The 18726-nt window shown below is 38.9% G+C and overlaps 1 protein-coding gene and 1 non-coding gene across 3 annotated transcripts; one reads left to right on the top strand and one right to left on the bottom strand.

Moving 5' to 3' along the window:
* Positions 1-923: 923 nt before the first annotated feature.
* On the bottom strand, positions 924-996 carry Trnat-cgu (transfer RNA threonine (anticodon CGU)). Its single transcript has one exon. It is a non-coding gene; the product is annotated as a tRNA-Thr (tRNA).
* A 647-nt stretch (positions 997-1643) lies between these two features.
* Positions 1644-16676, top strand: LOC148731414 (uncharacterized). 2 transcript variants are annotated; one of them, XM_088761093.1, is made up of 6 exons: positions 1644-1794; positions 8693-8833; positions 8932-9002; positions 12181-12221; positions 12303-12380; positions 13072-16676. In XM_088761093.1, the coding sequence occupies exon 6, from the start codon at positions 13085-13087 to the stop codon at positions 16229-16231; it is 3147 nt and encodes a 1048-aa protein (XP_088617219.1). In that variant the 5' UTR covers positions 1644-1794; positions 8693-8833; positions 8932-9002; positions 12181-12221; positions 12303-12380; positions 13072-13084; the 3' UTR covers positions 16232-16676. The 2 variants fall into 2 exon arrangements, with proteins under 2 accessions (XP_088617219.1, XP_088617220.1); XM_088761094.1 differs by lacking the exon at positions 1644-1794 and adding an exon at positions 5864-7571.
* Positions 16677-18726: the final 2050 nt, after the last annotated feature.

An 18726-nucleotide genomic window follows, 5' to 3' on the forward strand; every position in this document is an offset into this window, starting at 1 on the left:
TTGAACTTTTGTATAGCTGATTACAATCCCATAATGACAATACATGCTACTTATTTGTTTGAAAATAACAGGTAAATCAAGCAAGTGTGAATGGTGTTTCTTAAGGGCTGCATCGTTGCTACGGTAACCTTTCTGTAAGGAAATTACAATAAGAAAAAACTTATATCGATGCTAAAAGAACAAACCATTGGAAAATGGACACCAGAAAGGAAATTGGGTGTGTATTGTTGTAGTATTATTGAGACATAGCAGTGGGGAGGGAGGGTAGGGTCAGTGAATATCAAGTCAAGCATTTGGCCCTGCTCAAAATTCTGCCTCAGAACTTACAATACAATACTTTTTGATAGATAATTTGAGTCTTCCACCTTACATCATCGACATGAGAGGTGCTTAAAACTAATAGAGTTTCTGTCGTTTTAAAAATTCTGATTATATCACCGTAATTTTGGGGAAAAGATTAGACATGTAGATGACGCAAGGAAAAATCCCCAAACTATTACTATAAAGTTAAATATAAAAATATTTTAAGTCACTCTTTACCTTTAAAAATATTTAAATCAAAGGATCTTTTGTGATATTAAGAATTTGACGGGACTTAAAAAAATCAGAGATCTTTAAGAAACTCAGCGATATTTAACAATTATTCCACCAGTACGCGTTGGATATGAGATGATAGATAGCCAACGAGGCGTGTAGCGCTGAGTTGGCTATAATCATCTCATATCCAACAAACGCGAGTGGAATAATTGTTTTATTAAAACGCTACATTGAATTATTCAATTTTATTACATTTTTAGCTGCGATACAATGAAATATATGAAGTTCATATATTTTGAATTGCGGTATTAGGTACGTATGATGCACGATCCTCGCAGTAGATAGCGCTATTTAAGCAGTAGCGAAAGTCAGACCTGAAAAAAATCAGGCCTGTACGGGATTCGAACCACTGACCTCTGCGATACGAGTGCAGCGCTCTACCAATTGAGCTAACAAGCCAACTGGGAGCAGGCCGTTAAGTTGATTCCTAATAAACTCGTGAAAGTGATCTAATACCGCAGTTCAAAATATATGAACTTCATATATTTCATTGTATCTATTTATCACTTTCACGGGTTTATTACGAATCAACTTAACGGCCTGCTCCCAGTTGGCTGGTTGGTAGAGCGCTGCACTAGTATCGCAGAGGTCAGTGGTTCGAATCCCGTACAGGCCTGATTTTTTTCAGGTCTGATTTTCGTTATTGCTTAAATAGCGCTATCTACTGCGAGGATCGTGCATCATACATTTTTAGCTTCCTTTCAATTTTAAGCCTTTGCGTACGCTTACCATATCGTAGTTTATGGTATATTGGCTCATATACCATAATGGCTAAGCCAATGAAAAGTCTTGAATTGCATTATCCAATGATCCAGTTTTTAATAATTAGAGATATCTATAACTTTTGAGGTCATCAGCCTCGAATTCCACACTTATGGCAAGCGAAAGAAGTTTAAAATATGATACAGATCAACGGTTCAAAGCACATTTAAGCGTAATTTTTCTCACTGGGATGATGATGACCAAACATCATAACAAATCAAGTGAATTTAATTAATAGTTGTCAGTAAAACAATTGATATAGCCTGCAGGGTGAAGCTATTTAGAGACGTCATTAATGTGTTTGGTGTCGAAGCCAGATTAGCTTTCGCTTTCGTGTTCACCGGGTGCTTTTTTGATCACGGAGAGTAGCCTCTATTGTTTATCGCAAAAGGAGTACTACTATCTTGCTATGAGGTGTCTAAAAGTTTGACAACGGTAAGATGACTTTATTTCAGTTATACCTAAGGATAACCAAAACTACAACTGCTTTCAAGCGAGGTTAAATTAGTTTAAATTAAACCAAAAAACTTTCCGTCCTACGATGGATGCGACATTCGCTTTAAAAGATTTGAGGACTGTTTGGAACAGAAAGATTAGCCAGCTCAGCAACAACGTGAAGTTTCACCTCGCTTTCTTGTCCCATTCTTGAAATATCGTTTTTTGAAAATGTGATGCTATTTTGATACGCTTCACGATTTTATGACAAGATTTACTGAGTGTATCAACTTATCGGCTGAACTCGAATGACTATGGAAAATAATTCTGATAAAGGCTTAAATAGACTGCGAAAAGTGTATTTTCTTTGCCGATAATAATTAAAGTCCTGTCCCCGTTCCGCTTTCAAATTTTGCAACTATTATGATCCACCTCAACTGTAATCCTTGAGTGATCAAAAGCGAGTTTGTTTCAAGTCTCATCAAGATAACAAAGGAAACTGCAGCAATAAATATTTCAACGATAAGTGACTTGCTCTGGCTCTTAGTGCCGGTTCCCTAGCAACACTCTTCAGATTTTTCATTCGCGCTTACATCAAGCTAATCTAATCTGCGGTTATCGTGTCAATTCTGCGCTTTGTTATTATTCATGTCTGCAGACTACGAGAAGAACGTCCATATTCTCCTTGCGTCGGTTTTTTTCTTACTTATTCTCTTTCCGATTGCCTTACGCACGCATTTTTTTGTTTCAGTGTTTCTATTTGTGTATGTTTGACAAACCACTGGCATCGATTTCATGTGAATCACCTTTGGAGATAACTACCACTTAATGATAATGAAAATAATAACTTTTTTCATTTTACATATATAGCGCATTACGGTGCAGTGTACAATACTCCTTCGTGATGGTATAATAGCAAATAACGCATAAGGAATTTTAAAATAATGTGAAAAAGGGAGGGAGTAAGCTCCCTCTTGCCCTTGGGTAAGCTGGGTAAGTTGGGTAAGCTCCATCATACCCTCCTTCTCACTTTTTACGCTAAGTAAGGTTATCGCACCCAAATTAACGAAGGATTTTCCCGACGAGAGAACTTTGAAAAATAATTAAGATTAACGTTTCAAAGCACATCCTAGTGTTGTTTTGCTGCGAACAGATGATGGACAAAGAATCAAACCAAAGCAAATTCAAAAGTTGTCAGTAAAACAGTTGACATTAAACTTGCAGGGTTCAGCTATTTAGGGAGGTAGATAATTTGTTTTGCCCCAAGGCCAAAGAAGTTTTCGCTTTCGAGTTCATTGAGTCTTTTGTTGACTAGTTTTTGGTGACTGAAAGGAGCCTATATACTTTATCGCCTTTGATAAATCGCCATGCACCTCAAGAGAAGTTTCCAAAACTTGACAGCAATAAGTACCTTAATTTCACTTTTATTAAAGTTATGAGAAGCAGATAAAACTCTTTTCAAAGGAAAAATACTTCCTAGATTTCCTATATTGGAGGAGAAGGAGCTTCATGAGACCGTAACAAGATGAAATTTGACCGTGATCTCTTCCATCTTCCTTATCACAAATTCCCCTAAATCACTAAAAATGTTGTTGATGTTATTTTGATATGCTTTGTAATTTCGTAATCTAATATTCTGAGTTTATCAACTCAACAAAAGAACTCCTATGTTTGGTTGGACACCAACTATCAATGCTTCAAAGCAGGTTGCTTGTTACTTCAAATGGATTTCTTAGCTCAAGTTAGAGGAAGTGTTTACCAGCTTTATTTTCAGTTTACGTCTTCCTTTAATTCAAGTTTAATTTTTTTCCACGATCAAATTTTGTTTGGGCGAGTGCAACGAAACGTAACCAGAAAAAGTAAACTATTTCCTCTTAATTAATGTAACCACAAAAGCCTGCCTCATTACTTTAGCGAAACAAAAGCAGTTCAGATGGCCCATTCATATGATGTCATAATCATTTGATCAACGCTTTACAAGTATTGTGCGGCCTTCCATATAAAATCTCTCGAAGTGTCTTTTAAATTTATTTATGGTCTTCTAGATACATAAGTCTCCTCTGAAGTTAGCCGCGAATTGTTGACACTTATGTAGAGCGAAAGGAGTTAGAAAGATAATTTTGATTAATGGGTCAAAGCACATCAAAAGTGTAATTTTGCAGCGCCAGATTATGGACGAAAAAACCGCAACAAAGTGGTTTTCTGTCCAAAAATTTGCATAGTACCTGCAGGGTGCCGGCTGCTATTTTGGGACGTGATTAATGTAGATTGCGACGAATCTAGATTAGCTTTCGCTTGTGAGTTCCTGAAGTTTTTTGTTGACTTCAGAAAGGAGCCTATATTATCTATGGCAGATGAAGTATTACCACCTCACTAAAATGTTTCTATAACTTTGACAACGTTAAGTAAACTTTAATTTACTTACCTAAACGTTAAGTGCAGCAGATACAACTTGTTTCAAACGAACAAGGCAGAAAACTTAATCCTTGAATCATTACGGGTTACCCAAGCCGAGAAAGGAAAGTAAATAAATTTGCGAATTCTCGCAAAAGAAACCTCAAGGAACAGAAAACTGCAAGAACATAGTCGTGGTAGCACTAGATGCAAAAGGCGTACAACAACTGCTTTAGTAGGAATCCAGAGTGTCAAGCGGCGTAAGAATTTTCTAATGTCCGTTAAATAAACGGGTCAAAGCACTTCAAGTCTATTAGTTTGCAGTAGGGCCCGAGGGACCGAAAATCATAACAAACTATACACAAAGCTTAAGTTAAAAATAAAAGAAAAAAGTAGCAAAAAATATTACAACGATAAGTGAATCGTTCTGGCTCTCGGTGCGGGTCCCCTCGCATTTCATCCACGCCGATATCAAGCTACTCTTGTCAGTTTTGCGTGTTGTTATTATCCATGTATCCAGACTAGGAAGAAAACTTTCATGTTTTCCTCGAGTCCGTTGTCTTTTCTGCTTTTTCTTTCTAGTCTCTCTTTTCAATTGCTTTTGGCACGCATTCTGTTTTTTTCAGTGTTTCTATCTGCGTACTTTTGACAAACCACTGTAAATCGCATTTGGAGGTAACTATCACTTAATAATAATGACGATATAGCGCATTACGGTGCGTCTAATGAATACCGATGCTCTTTCGGACTGGCCATGGCATAGAAGAAAATATTACTTGAAGAATTGTAATTAAAGGTGAAACAGGGAAGGAAGGGAGAGGAATGGGGTTGAATCACTTTCACTAGTCGTTTAAACTATTGTAATGGACTTTTATATGGCCTTCCTAAGTCGCAAATAGCCAAATTGCAACCTGTGCAGAATGCTGCGGCTAGAATTGTACTGAGTTTAAGTAAGTATTTGCATATTTCTCCTGCGCTTTGTCAACTTCACTGGTTACCAGTACAACATCGTGTTCATTTTAAGATCATTCATGGATGGGCGCCTAGGTATATCATTGAACTAATTAACATCAAGCCTAGGTCTGTATATGATCTTAGATCAAATCAAAGTTTATTACTTGACCTTCGTAAGGGAATCATGCTTGCCACGCTGGGGGACACATCATTCTCTGCTGCTGCCCCGTACTTTTGGAATGCTCTGCCAGCTGAATTACGTGATATTCAATCATTTTTAAATGTAAGCTGAAAACTTATTTAATTCGTGCAGCTTTCTCAAAGTACCCTGTCTGACAATTATTTTTATTAGTATTACTAATTAAGTTTCTTATTAAGATCCTTATTCCTAATTAAGATCCTTATTATAGATATTCCATATCATTCTTATTTTTAGCATACATTTTTAATATTAATGTACATGTAATTAGTTTTATAAATTTGAATTTTACTGTAGTATTCTAAGTTGTTAAGCGCTGTTGATCATTGAATGAAAATAGCGCTCTAGAAGTTATTAAGTTATTATATCATCATGAATAAGCTCCATCTTTTCCTCCGATCTTAATTCTTTACACTAAGTAAGGTTATCTCACTCACGTTAGCGAAGAATCTTCCAGACTTTTGTAGAGCGAAAAAAGTTTGAAAAATGATTTAGATTAAAGGATCACGGTACATCCTAATGTTATTTTGATGCTGTAGAGTGCATTTGCTATGAAAAGATGGGACGATTACTTGGAGAGAAGGAGCTTCATGAGACCGTAAGAAGATAAAATTTTTTAGTGATTTCATCCATCTTCCTTGGCACAAATTCCCATAAATAAATGAAAATGGTATCTATGTTATTTGATACGCTTTGCAATTTCCTTATCTGGTATTCTGAGTGTATCAACTCAATAAGTGAGCACACGAAAGAAAACTGCTACAAATTTATCAAAGTTGAAGAATTTATGGCGGAAGATACAGCTCTATTCCATAGTTATGCACTTCCTGCGGCGCATTAGCGTCACTTCAAGAGTTGTCGCAGCGCACTAACGGCAATTTTTTTACTGAATTTTTTCTGTTTTGACTCGCATGACGGACTTCGTGCAGGAAAAGGAAAGAAGGAACTTTATTTTAAAACTCTGGTTGTTGAGGCTGATTAGGCATATTAGCAATACATGCTACTATGCCGAGCAAACTAAATAAGAGCTTAAAAATCCCCACCGTCATGAGGCAGACTAGTGGGCTATTTACAGAGTGCAGCCGAGGAGTTGAACCAGGGGCAACCGAGAACACATCCAGTGAGTGGCAGGGTGGAGGACTTGAACCCGGGACACCGGATTACAAGTCCAGCACCCTAACCACTCGACCACGCCGCCTCCACGGGGGCCTACCACGCGGCCGAAAAGGAGGGACTTCTCGTAGTCTAGATAGCTGCCTCCGTTGTCGAAAAGAGTAATAATTTTCAAAATTCATTAAACATGCGTTTCAGAGCGCCTCAAATCTCTGTGTTATTTTGCGGTAGGGAATGATGGACCGAAAATCATAACAAACTATACACATAGACAGGTAAAAACGAGCGATATAATATCCCGACGTTTCGGCGACTTCATGGCGCCATTATCAAGGGTACAAATGAAAATAAAATTAACAAATGCGAGTACAAGAGTTACAACTAATTTACATAGGGGAGGTAGCTACCCAAATACTTTAGCACGGATAGAATCCGTTTGCACGTTCCAACTCGGTTTTAATTGTTTGATGTAAAGCATCTCGTTGACAAGACAATCGAATTTCTTCATGCACTTCTTGAGAACTTTGAAACAGCTAAGAAGGTCCTCAGGGACAGCACCTGCGTGGTCGATGTCGTCGTGCTTGCGTACTGAAGATGACGTACTCTTATGGCTATTCACGCGGGCATATAAATGCCCGCGTGTGTAACCAACATATCTCCCTGTATTACACAGGCTACATTTAAATTGTTACACTACGCACTGTTATTACTAAATTATTACACTACTATTACTGAAGGTGTAGTCTGATCGTCCGGGTGAGTGTAGTCCTGAGAAGGACTGTTGTCGGTGGCAGTGACTGACGTTTCGACAACCTGTGCGGAAGTCATCATCAGAGTCAAGTGAATGATTGTTGTCAGTAGAATGTTCTTATTCCAGTTCGTGTGAAATGATCGGTTGGTTTTGCCGTGATGTTATTGGCGGTAAGACTCAAGTGACAACTATTATGTGAGTCGACAGACAGCTTATCCGACGAGGACAAATACCTTCACCGTGTTTTTACAAAGAACAACTACAACAACGACTTCATCCGACGAAACACTCACCGCCTTACTACCACTACCGAAACAAACGACACCGCAACCCCGACGACTACTGCAACCATACCGTACATAAAAGGTATGTCTGAAAACATCTCGCGCATCTTACTACCCTTCACTATCCGCGTCGCCCACAAACCCATCACCACACTACGTCAGTTACTAACCAACGTTAAAGACAAAGACGAACCGAGGAACAGACAGGGAACGATTTATAAGATCAATTGTTCCGACTGCCAAGCCTCCTACATCGGTGAGACTGGCAGAAACCTCACAACAAGACTGACTGAACACAGATGGGCGACGAGGAAAGGTGATGTCAGCAATCACATTGCTGAACACCATCGACTTACCAACCTCAACATTGACTGGGACTCTGCGCAATGCCTAACCTACAGCACTGACTATTTTTAACGACTGACTCTGGAAAGCTGGTTTACTAACTTAGAACAGACTCCCCTAAACAGATGTCAACAACTACCCGCACCATACAAACGACTCATTCACGACATAAACATCACAAACGACCGAAAAAGAACAACCTAACTTTACCGACAGACCGAAACAGACCAATCACGACCGACTTACGTCACTTGAGTCTTACAGCCAATAACATCATGGCAAAACCAACCGATCATTTCACACGAACTGGAATAAGAACATTCTACTGACAACAATCATTCACTTGACTCTGATGATGACTTCCGCACAGGTTGTCGAAACGTCAGTCACTGCCACCGACAACAGTCCTTCTCAGGACTACACTCACCCGGACGATCAGACTACACCTTCACATGTTACCCCCGGGTTCAAACCATTTACTGCACTACTATTACTACTATTACTACTAAGTACCACTGTTACTAGTTTTATAGCATTATAATACAGTATACTATAACATACTAACACAGATATTACTACTTCTAGTATTGCAATTAGCTTAACCAGTTACTTATTTATTAGCCACTTTTTATGAAATTTATCTTAAGTAATATTCTTCATACACACATATTTTACTATTTCAAACTTATTTTTAACCTTTAATTTGAAGCCAGTTATATAGGGTAATATTTGAGCTCTTCTGCAATCCCATAAATAGAAGTATAGAAGTATAGAAGGTATCTTGCTCTTCACTGCCGTTAAATATGTTTATATTGAAGTTTTGTCGCTTAATTCACTTTTTTTTTACCTCCGATGTAGATAAGAACGTTTCGATTGCAAGCAAACGGCTTGGAGTCTTCTTCGTGCGAGCCGATCACGATCCACAACAGCAGTGAAAAGACAAATAATACCATCAATCAGCATTATTTGTTCCTCAAGGCACTGGGACAAGCCTCGCTGGTAATTACATTGTGTCATGCTGTAATTTAGTTGTTTCTGTTGCGGACCAGGATTGCTTATTATGAAACTGAAACGAATTATCTACCGTTCCCTTTTAGAAAACAACAAGAGATACCAGTCTTCGCTCGGGATAGAGCATCACGTACTTCCTTGCCATTCAGTATATTGGGTATGTTTTCAAGATGATGTAAGCTTAAATAGACTGGAAAAACTATATTTCTTTGCCTATAATCGTGAAAGTCCTATCCCCGTAGATACTTATGACTCGATCGCCTCAATTGTAATTCTTGATCCTCTATCAGACTCTCACAGCCGTGTTTATTTCAAGTCTCATGAAGTTTACGAAGAGAAATGCAGCAAAAAATATTTCAACGTCAAGTGAATCGCTCAGTTTCTCAGTGCGGGTCGCCTCGCATTTTATCCGCGCCGATATCAAGCTAATCGTGTCAGTTTTGCGCGTTGTTATTATCCATGTATCCAGACTACGAGAAGAACGTTCATATTGTCCTTGGGTCGGTTTTCTTTTGTGTTTTTTACTTCCACCCTCTCTTTTCGATTGCTTTTGGCACGCATTCTGTTCGTCTCACTGTTTCTATCTGTGTACATTTGACAAATCACTGGCAACGATTTCATGGCATAGAAGAAAATATTACTTAAGGAACTGTAATTAAATATTAAATGCGAAATAGGGAGGACCGAGAGAGAGAGAGGGGGGGGGGAGTGGATAAGCTCCATCTTTTCTTTCTTTCACTTTTTAAGCTAAGTACGGGTTATTTCACTCACGTTAGCGAATAATTTTGCAGACTTTTGTAGAGCGAATCAAAGCGTTATTTTGCTGCGGACAGATAATGGAACGAGGATCAAACCAAAGTGAATTCAATAGTTGTCAGTACAACAATTGATATTAAACCTGCAGGGTGCAGTTATTTGTGCTTTGCCTCGAGGCCAAATAAGTTTTCGCTTTCGAATTCGTCGAGTGTTCTGTTGAATACAGAAAGCAGCCTATATTTTCTATAGCAAATGATAAATCACCACCTCACGAAAAGTTTCCAAAACTTGGCAGCAGCAAGTATCATAATTTCATTTGGATGAAAGTTATGGGTAGAAGATACAACTCTTTTCAAACGAAAAATACTTCCTAGAATTTCTATATTGGAAGAGAAGGAGCTTCATGAGACCGTAACAAGATAAAATTTAACTGTGATTTCTTTCATCTTCCTTAACACAAATTCCCCTAAATCAATGAAAATGTATACTCAACAAAAGAACTCCTATGTTTGGTTGGGCACCGAATATCTTCAATACATCAAAGCAGGTTGCTTGTTATTTCAAATAGATTTCTTAGCTCAAGCTAGAGAAGGTCTTTACCGGCTCTATTTTCAGTTTAAGTCGTCCTTTCATTCAAGTTGACTATTTTTCAACGATCAAAGTTTGTTTGGGTGAGTGCAAAGAAACGTAACCAGGAAAATACAAACTATTTTCTTTTAACTGACGTAACCTAAAAACCTGTCTTTCTTACCTCAGCAAAACAAAAGCAGGTCAAATGGCCCATTGATATGGCGTCATAATTATTCGATCATCGCTCTTTAAGTATTGTGCGGCCTTCCAATTCAATCTCTCGAAGTCTCTTGTCCTGTCTTGCTTAGAGACGTGATTAATGTGCATCGCGACGAAGCCAGATTAGCTTTCGCATGCGAGTTCCTCAAGTGTTTTGTTGACTACAGAAAGCAGTCTATATTCTTTACCGCTGATAAAGTATTATTACCTCACGAAAAAAGTTTCTAGAACTTTGACAACTTGAAGCAAACCTTAATTCACTTACCTGAAAGTTATGCGTAGCAGATACAACTCGTTTCAAACGAAAAAGAAACAAGCGAACATTGTAGAATACTTATCTTGATACGAAACACGCTGCAGGAGAAGCAGCGTAATACAGAAAACTAGTTTCGCAAAAAGATAAAATTGCACTGCGACTTCTGCCATCGTCGCTTTAAGTTAGAAAAGAGATGTTTGTGACCTTACGTTCTTTTGATACTCTAACTGATATGATCCATTGTCTAATATGCTGACCGTATCAAATGAACGAAAGACGGAACTGTTTAGTTAAGTTGTCAGTAATTATGAAAAACGCAAGGGGCAAAAAGCACCGGACTACGGCTGCCACCGCTTTATTAAAGCTACAAAGTTTTTGTTGGGAGAATCATCCATTGTTTTAAGGACTAGAGGTGGAAGAGATAAGAGGACCTCAGGAAATAAAATTTTGTCTAGTGCCACAGTGTACCAGCACTGAAGTGCCACAGTATACCAGCACTGCAGTGCCACAGTATACCAGCACTGCAGTGCCACAGTATACCAGCACTGTAGTGTTAGTTCCAGAACTCAGTGAGATAAACCAGCTGCGAAAAAACTGCCAAAGCCTTTGAAGCTTTTGAGATCTAATGTCCGTGAGATGAAGAAGAAACGAAATAAATAGCGAACAAAACAAGTGCTTTTCGTGAAATGTCTTCTTAAATTCTTTCCAAACGTCAATATTGCATAAAAGAACGCTTATTATGTCAAATGTATTTCTTGGCTAAGGCTGGAAAGAATTCTGTTTGTCTACCAATTTTTAACAGAGACCTCGTTAAGTCATTTTCACTTATCTTTCATTACGCATGACTTGCTGCGAAAGTAAGCCTTGACTGATAACAGTTACATAAGCCGTGAACAAAAAGTAGATACATTTGTAAATTCTTGCAAAAGAAACCTTAAGCAACAGAAACCCAGAGCAAATCTGTGGCAGCACTAGATGCAGAAGGCTTCCTTCCGCTGTTAGGAGCCGTCTAGATTGTCGAACAGCATGGGAATTTGTAATATTCATTTACTAATCAGATCAAAGTCGTTCAAATCTCTGTGTTACTTTGCGGTAAGAAGTGATGGACCAGAAATCATAAAAAAGCTATTCTTAATACTTCTCAAAGAAAAGAAAAATAGATGTCATGTTGCCATGTATGTGTTTAATAATAGATGACAAAAGTGTCATGTGAGGCGCAGCAGAGTGTGTCACTGATGTTCTTACTATTTTGACGTCTTCTGTGATCTATTACTAAACAGACCAACGCTATCATGGATGATCTATTATTCAATTGATTATTACTTATATAGCGCAAAATACATGTGGATATGATCTAAAGCACTAGAGTTCTGATTGTTTTATATGATAAATGCGTCTATCCTCCAATCGATCATAGGTAAGAACCAATCACAATGCCAGCTTTACTTAGCTTATGACACATAAAACACCGGATATGCTGCTGTGTGCATCTTTAAATGCATGTGATTCTTAACTATTCAACCTTTGATTGCAGACAGTTTAAGTATAACAAAGGTTTCTCAAGCTTCCAGAATGGTATGTATTATCTAAGTTACTGATTCAAGTGAGTTCTAGATAACTTTTTTCTCTGAATTTGCTTTTGTTATCGATCTATAGCTTCAGAGTGATAGTTTTCATTCGTGGAGAAACCTCCGTTCACGAGTTGACGTACATTAAAGTTAACCGTCAAGTGTGGTGAGTATCAATTTATACAGTACGCTGGGATTTTATTTCGGCTCTTTATTATAGGAAAATTCATTACCTGACGAGGGATTCGTGCGATATCAGTTTTTGCAGGAAAGTTAACGCGAAATTGACGAGTTAGGTTATCGATTTTCCTTAAGTCGCATATTTGAACAAAAACTAATAAAATCAGAGTTAACTTCGTTTGCTTCTTCGGATGAGAAAAAAAAATAGAGGGTGATAGTTTCTAAAGAAATTGTTCGGAGCTGCGTCGGTGGGGGTAACGAGATAATTTGAATACATCAACAAAGTTGAAATGGTCAATTGGCCACCGTTACGATTATAAAAGCTGACGTTTCGAGCATTAGCCCTTCGCTCCGTCGAAAGGCTAACGCTCGAAACGTCAGCTTTTATAATCGTAACGGTGGGCAATTTACCATTTCAACTTTGTTGATATATTTAAGTTATATTGAGAAAAAAAAAATTATGTGAAGTTGTTAAAAAGTAACCTTGACTCTTCGCTGCTCAATTTTCCTTCATATCCTTAGTCCTGGCGTCAATTTAGCCCCACCTGTGAATAAAGGAAATAGACTTCCTTGTTTCTGACCCACCCCTTTCCTACAAAAACATGTCTAAGCGCGTATCGGTAGATCTTGACACATATACTATTTTCAAAGACAACCCTAACTTCGGTTTTGCTCAGGTTCAAACAAGAAATGGCCGCTGCATTTGAATACACAGAAGAGCAGCTAAATTACTTCAGGATTTGTTACGTTGTCACTGATATTATAACAGAGGGTCTGCGAACAATCTTTAAACAAGAATGGGACAGTCGCCACAAGACCACACTAGGAGAATGGAAAGATCAACCTAAAAATGGAATGGACTTTTGGAATGGGGAGTCCCCTAAGAAGAGAAGCAAAAACGCTCGGCTGTTATCAACCATGAAGAATGGCGATAGAGCTGATTGGGATTGTACCATGCTGTTTTACGCTATTCGTTTTTCAGATTGTATCCACGGTCTCAATTCAGTGGTTCGATCAAACATAGATAAACTAAGAAATATTCGGAATGAAATCGCACATGACGAAGCAGGCCAACTCTGTGACGGAGATTTCAATATTGTTATATCGCGGGTGAAAACTGCATTCGTCGCCCTGAGTCTTCCCACATTAAAAATCAATGAAGTCCAAAATCAAACAACCTTCCCCACAGAGGAGTTAAGTGAAGTTTTAAGAGAGGTTAACGACCTGAGACAAAAACTTAAAGAGAAGGAAAAGGAACTTAAAGGAAAAGAAGAACAGAGGCTTGCCTTGCAAGAACAGTTACTCGCAGATGTCTCTCCATTTTGCATTCTCCCTCCTAAACCAACACACGACATCGCTGCTCGAGAATCTGAGGTTGATGACATTATGCGAAACCTACAAACATTAAAACGCACCGATGATGGGATGAGCATACTGTATTTGTCAGGAAATCCAGGAAGTGGCAAATCTCAGCTGGCCCGTTTAGCAGCCAAGCGATTCTACGATGAAGTCAAAGAAACACCTTCCGCAGCTTCATTTGTCATGACACTGAATGCTGAAAGCCCAGAAACAATTTTGAATTCGTATGTCCTTTTTGCTCAACATTGCAAATGTCCCGGATATGAAATAACAAGCACTTACGGCTCGAAGGATTTGAACACAGACGAGAAGATTTCATATCTCAAGACCCTAATAAGTGCAAAAATTAAGCATTACACTTCATGGCTGGTGGTAGTCGATAATGGGAACTCTCTTTCAAGCGGTCATTTGCCTGATGCAGGAAACGAGGTGTGGGCAAGGGGCCAGATGCTAATAACAACGCAGGGCACTGCGTCTATGCCGTTAACAAGCTCTTCCGTACAAAGTCTTTCCATCAGCGCAGGAATGCAACCTAACGACGCATGCTCTTTACTGAGCATTCTTTCTGATATCCCAATTAATGACATAGAGAAAGAAGTTGCTAAGGTATTAGACTACCAGCCACTTGCCCTAGCGGCTGCAGCCACGTATGTGCGACAAGTTCGTCAGAGTAAGGTATCCTCGAAGTTTGGCTGGAGCGACTACCTGAAGAAATTGGAAGAGGGGAAACGAGGTGCTACTGAAATCAGACTTGCTGAGAGCAATCCAAGCTATCCAAACTCCATGACCAAAGTAATAACACTCGCTGTCGAAAAGGCGATGGCGGACGATATAATTTTCCATCACATCTTCAATTTTCTCTCTGTGTGTGCATTACAGCCGATCCTTCAAGAAGCTGTTATCGAGTACATCAGAGTAGTAGATGAAGATTTTGAAAATGAAGATATGATAAGAATGAGAATGAATCAATGTTCATTATTGCTGATTGAAGAAAAAGAAGAAGAGGAAGAAGAAGAAGAAGTGAGTGGTGTCTATATTCGAGCTCATGGTATTGTACACGATGTTATTAAATCTGCGACGAAAGATTGCACAAAGGATGAAGTTTACGAAGTGGTATATGGGGCCATAATGTCATTCTCAAAATTCGAAAAATTAGCTTCTATTGATGTGGGAACAAAATTAGCTCCCCATTTAAAGATGTTAAGCTTAAAACTTGAACATGTGGTAATTAGAAGAGAAAAGCCAGAATTCTCCGATAGAGCACTTAAGTCTTTGAGTTCTTACCCTGGTGGCCTTTGCACCCTCGGTGACATGTGCGATGACCACAGTGAGTTTGTAGCAGCGATAGTCTATTATAAATTTCTGTTAAAAATGATTGAATCAAGTCACGAAGAAGGGGACCTGAAAAAAGCAGCATGTTACCGCAAATTGGGTATTGTACATCAGGAGCTGGGCGAAACAGATCAAGCAAAAGACTACCATAATCATGCACTGGAGATTCGTCTGAAGAAGCTGGAACCTGATCACGTTGATGTTGCAGCCTCTTACAACAATCTGGGTAATTTACACATGAACATGGGCGAAACAGATCAAGCAAAAGACTACTATAATCATGCACTGGAGATTCGTCTGAAGAAGCTGGGACCTGATCATGTTGATGTTGCAGCCTCTTACAACAATCTGGGTATTTTACACGAAGCGCTGGGCGAAACAGATCAAGCAAAAGACTACTATAATCATGCACTGGAGATTTATCTGAAGAAGCTAGGACCTGATCATGTTAAAGTTGCAAACTCTTACAACAATCTGGGTATTTTACACCGTACCCTGGGCGAAACAGATCAAGCAAAAGACTACTGTAAGCGTGCACTGGAGACTTTTCTGAAGAAGCTAGGACCTGATCATGTTGATGTTGCAGCCTCTTACAACAATCTGGGTAGTTTACACAGTGACCTGGGCGAAACAGATCAAGCAAAAGACTACCATAATCATGCACTGGAGATTCGTTTGAAAACGCTGGGACCTGATCATGTTAAGGTTGCAGCCTCTTACAACAATCTGGGCTGTTTACACAGTGACCTGGGCGAAACAGATCAAGCAAAAGACTACCATAAGCGTGCACTGGAGATTCGTCTGAAGAAGCTAGGACCTGATCATGTTAAGGTTGCAGCCTCTTATAACAATCTGGGCTGTTTACACAGTGACCTGGGCGAAACAGATCAAGCAAAAGACTACCATAAGCGTGCACTGGAGATTCGTCTGAAGAAGCTAGGACCTGATCATGTTGATGTTGCAGCCTCTTACAAGAATCTGGGTAATTTGCACGGTGACCTGAGCGAACTCCAAGAGGCCAAGCATTGTCTTGATCGTGCACTGGTAATTTTTATTTCGAGATACGGTCAAGATCATGTTAGGGTACGAGAGGTCAGGAGGAACTTCTCTCGGCTACAACAGAAAAGGAGGTGCGTCGTGAATTAAGGTTTAAGCTGCTTTGAAAAGAAGAAAAGATGGACTTGTAGATAGTCTAGAAACTGGGCTAATTTATAAACGGCGAAGGCCTTTAATTCTTTTTAGACGTTGCTGTCCCTTTGCTGGAGAAGTCTCGCCAGAATCTAGACCGTTTTGATATTTTCGTTATATTTGATATCATTTGAGCTTCTTGTATCCTGATCTGCAAACTCTGTGATCGGAGACAGGTTAAAGACGTTTCCTTGCTTGAAGTCCCACGTTCCAGGACAAAATCGTTTATGAGTCGCCATATAGTGCTGCTTCTTCTGAATTATGACTTTTGATTGATTGGCTTGTGTACATATCACTCTTCTTATCAGTAACGTAAATTTATAAAGTAAAAGATAGCCTGGTGGTCTCGTTATGTTTTATATTTGATGGAACTTAAACTAAAAACCGTTTTCTGTATGCTCCACGTAGTTGTTGTCGATTTTTTTTTAATAATTCCGCGCTAGTGTCATGACTTGTGAAGATGAGAGTTTTTTTTTCGTCCTCGAGCCTTTGTTTCTTTTTTACAGGCGGATTAATATAAAAAATTAAGGGAACAGCATTGTATTTTTGAAAGGGCTTTCATCTTTAAACCCATAGATTTCACCAGAACTGACTGTTCCTCAAAAGAATCTGCAGTGAAGTAGTGAATGCTGCACAGACGGCTACAGTTTGTTGGGTTCTCAAAATCGGATCGCGTGTTTCTCATGGCTCTCGTCCATAACCTAGCGAAATTAGGATGTTCGGGTCATTTAAGAAGGCTTTCTCCATCGCTACGCGTATTGGAATATCCACTGGCCACACATCGTTGCGGTATTATTGTATTTTTGTGGTGCGTTTTTTATTGAAGAAATCTCGGTGCTCTTGTGAAAGAAATCTCAACGGAAGTTAAATGAGTTCTCCCTTCTACGTCACTTCCTTTAGGGGGCAAAGCCCTACGCACGAACCACGCGTTGAGAAAAGTTTCAAATTTAAACGAAAACAACAAAAGATTTACCCTTTTTTTTAAAAGATTTATTTTTATTTAAGTTGTTATCCGTCTTTTCTCAAAAATTCATCACAGGCGAGAGAGTATCCCTTTAAGCTTGAATTAACAAATGGTGAACGGTTTAGCGTATACTATTGAGTTATGGATGCACGCGGGAGGTTGCTAAGCACGAAAGAAGCGTAAGAGTCGCGCGAGGCGATAGCTGAGTGCAACTCTAGCTTCTTGAGTGCTTAGCAAACCTCCCAAGTGCATCCATAACTCAATGGTGCACGCTATGGCGTCCACCATTTGTTTTATAACATAACATTGATACATTGGAGGAACAGAAGTTTTTTTATTGAGCTGCATCGCAAAAAAATAGTAAACAGGCAAATAGTAGACGATGAATTAACCAATCATAGCGCGCGCTTTGCTTTAGCTATGTTATAAATGAAAATGGAAAAATCAATAGACAAAACTTCTAAATATGTCTCTTACGACTTGTTCCAATACCAGTGATGAAAACGAATAAACTTTCGACAGCACTAACATAACAGCTTTCACAAAAACAGTATTTTCAAATAAAATTGCAGTTTCTGTGCTATCCTTAAGCCCTATAATAAAAGCAACAAAAATGACTGGGATTTGCCACACACGTACAGTGCGAGTAACCATTCTAAGCAACAGGGGCTCTCCCACTTTACGCGTGCGCACTTGCCCTCTTGTGCCAATTCCGTAGTCTGTGGAACTAGAACTAAAATCCGTTCGACCGTCAACCCTAGGAAACACAAAACGTTTGTATGTAAGACTGAGAAATTAATACTTGTATCATCATAATGTACGATCCACACAATGGGGTGAACAGCGGAGTAGGTAATAAATGCAATGATGTCATTAACTTAAAATTTACAAGTCTTTTTCAAAAACATGGGCCATCTTATGTCAAAAGCCCTCAGTACATAACTCTATCAAAACAATATGTAGCACAGAATTTCAGCTTTATGTTGCTTAAAGTATTGAGAAAATTTAACTGTACATACAAAAATCATGGTAATTGTACTTTTTGCTGTTATCTAAAATTCAATTCTTCCCATATACAATTTGGTGTTTGATCAATTGATACCTAGATAGATAGATAGTTTATGCGTAAAAAAAGAAACTTGCAGCCACTAAGCTAAATTGTGTATTTACAAATTGTAAATACACTAAGCTAAATTGTGTATTTATATAGCCGACATGGCGCCAAGAGGGTTGGTTGGCATCTCGGCAGCTCTTTACTTATTTCACCTTCTTTGCTTTATTTTGCCGGTAAACCGGCATAAAATATTTCGACATGGCAGTCTGCTTGGTGAAGAACCTTTGGAAGGATTAAACGAGCGCTGGAAAAGTGACTTCAAGGCAAAAATAGCTCAAACTGCGCTGAATGAGTTCGCAGCTCGAGCAGTCGATATGGCGGGCAACCATAAAGTCAAACTCTCAAAGCACACCACCTCTACTTTGGCCTATTGCC

The sequence above is a fragment of the Stylophora pistillata genome, chromosome 5 (genome assembly GCF_964205215.1).
Source record: "Stylophora pistillata chromosome 5, jaStyPist1.2, whole genome shotgun sequence".
Classification (NCBI taxonomy): domain Eukaryota; kingdom Metazoa; phylum Cnidaria; class Anthozoa; order Scleractinia; family Pocilloporidae; genus Stylophora; species Stylophora pistillata.

Excerpts from the sequence above, each read along its gene's own strand:
- LOC148731414 (XM_088761093.1), top strand. The coding sequence starts at position 13,085 with ATGGCCGCTGCATTTGAATACACAGAAGAGCAGCTAAATTACTTCAGG.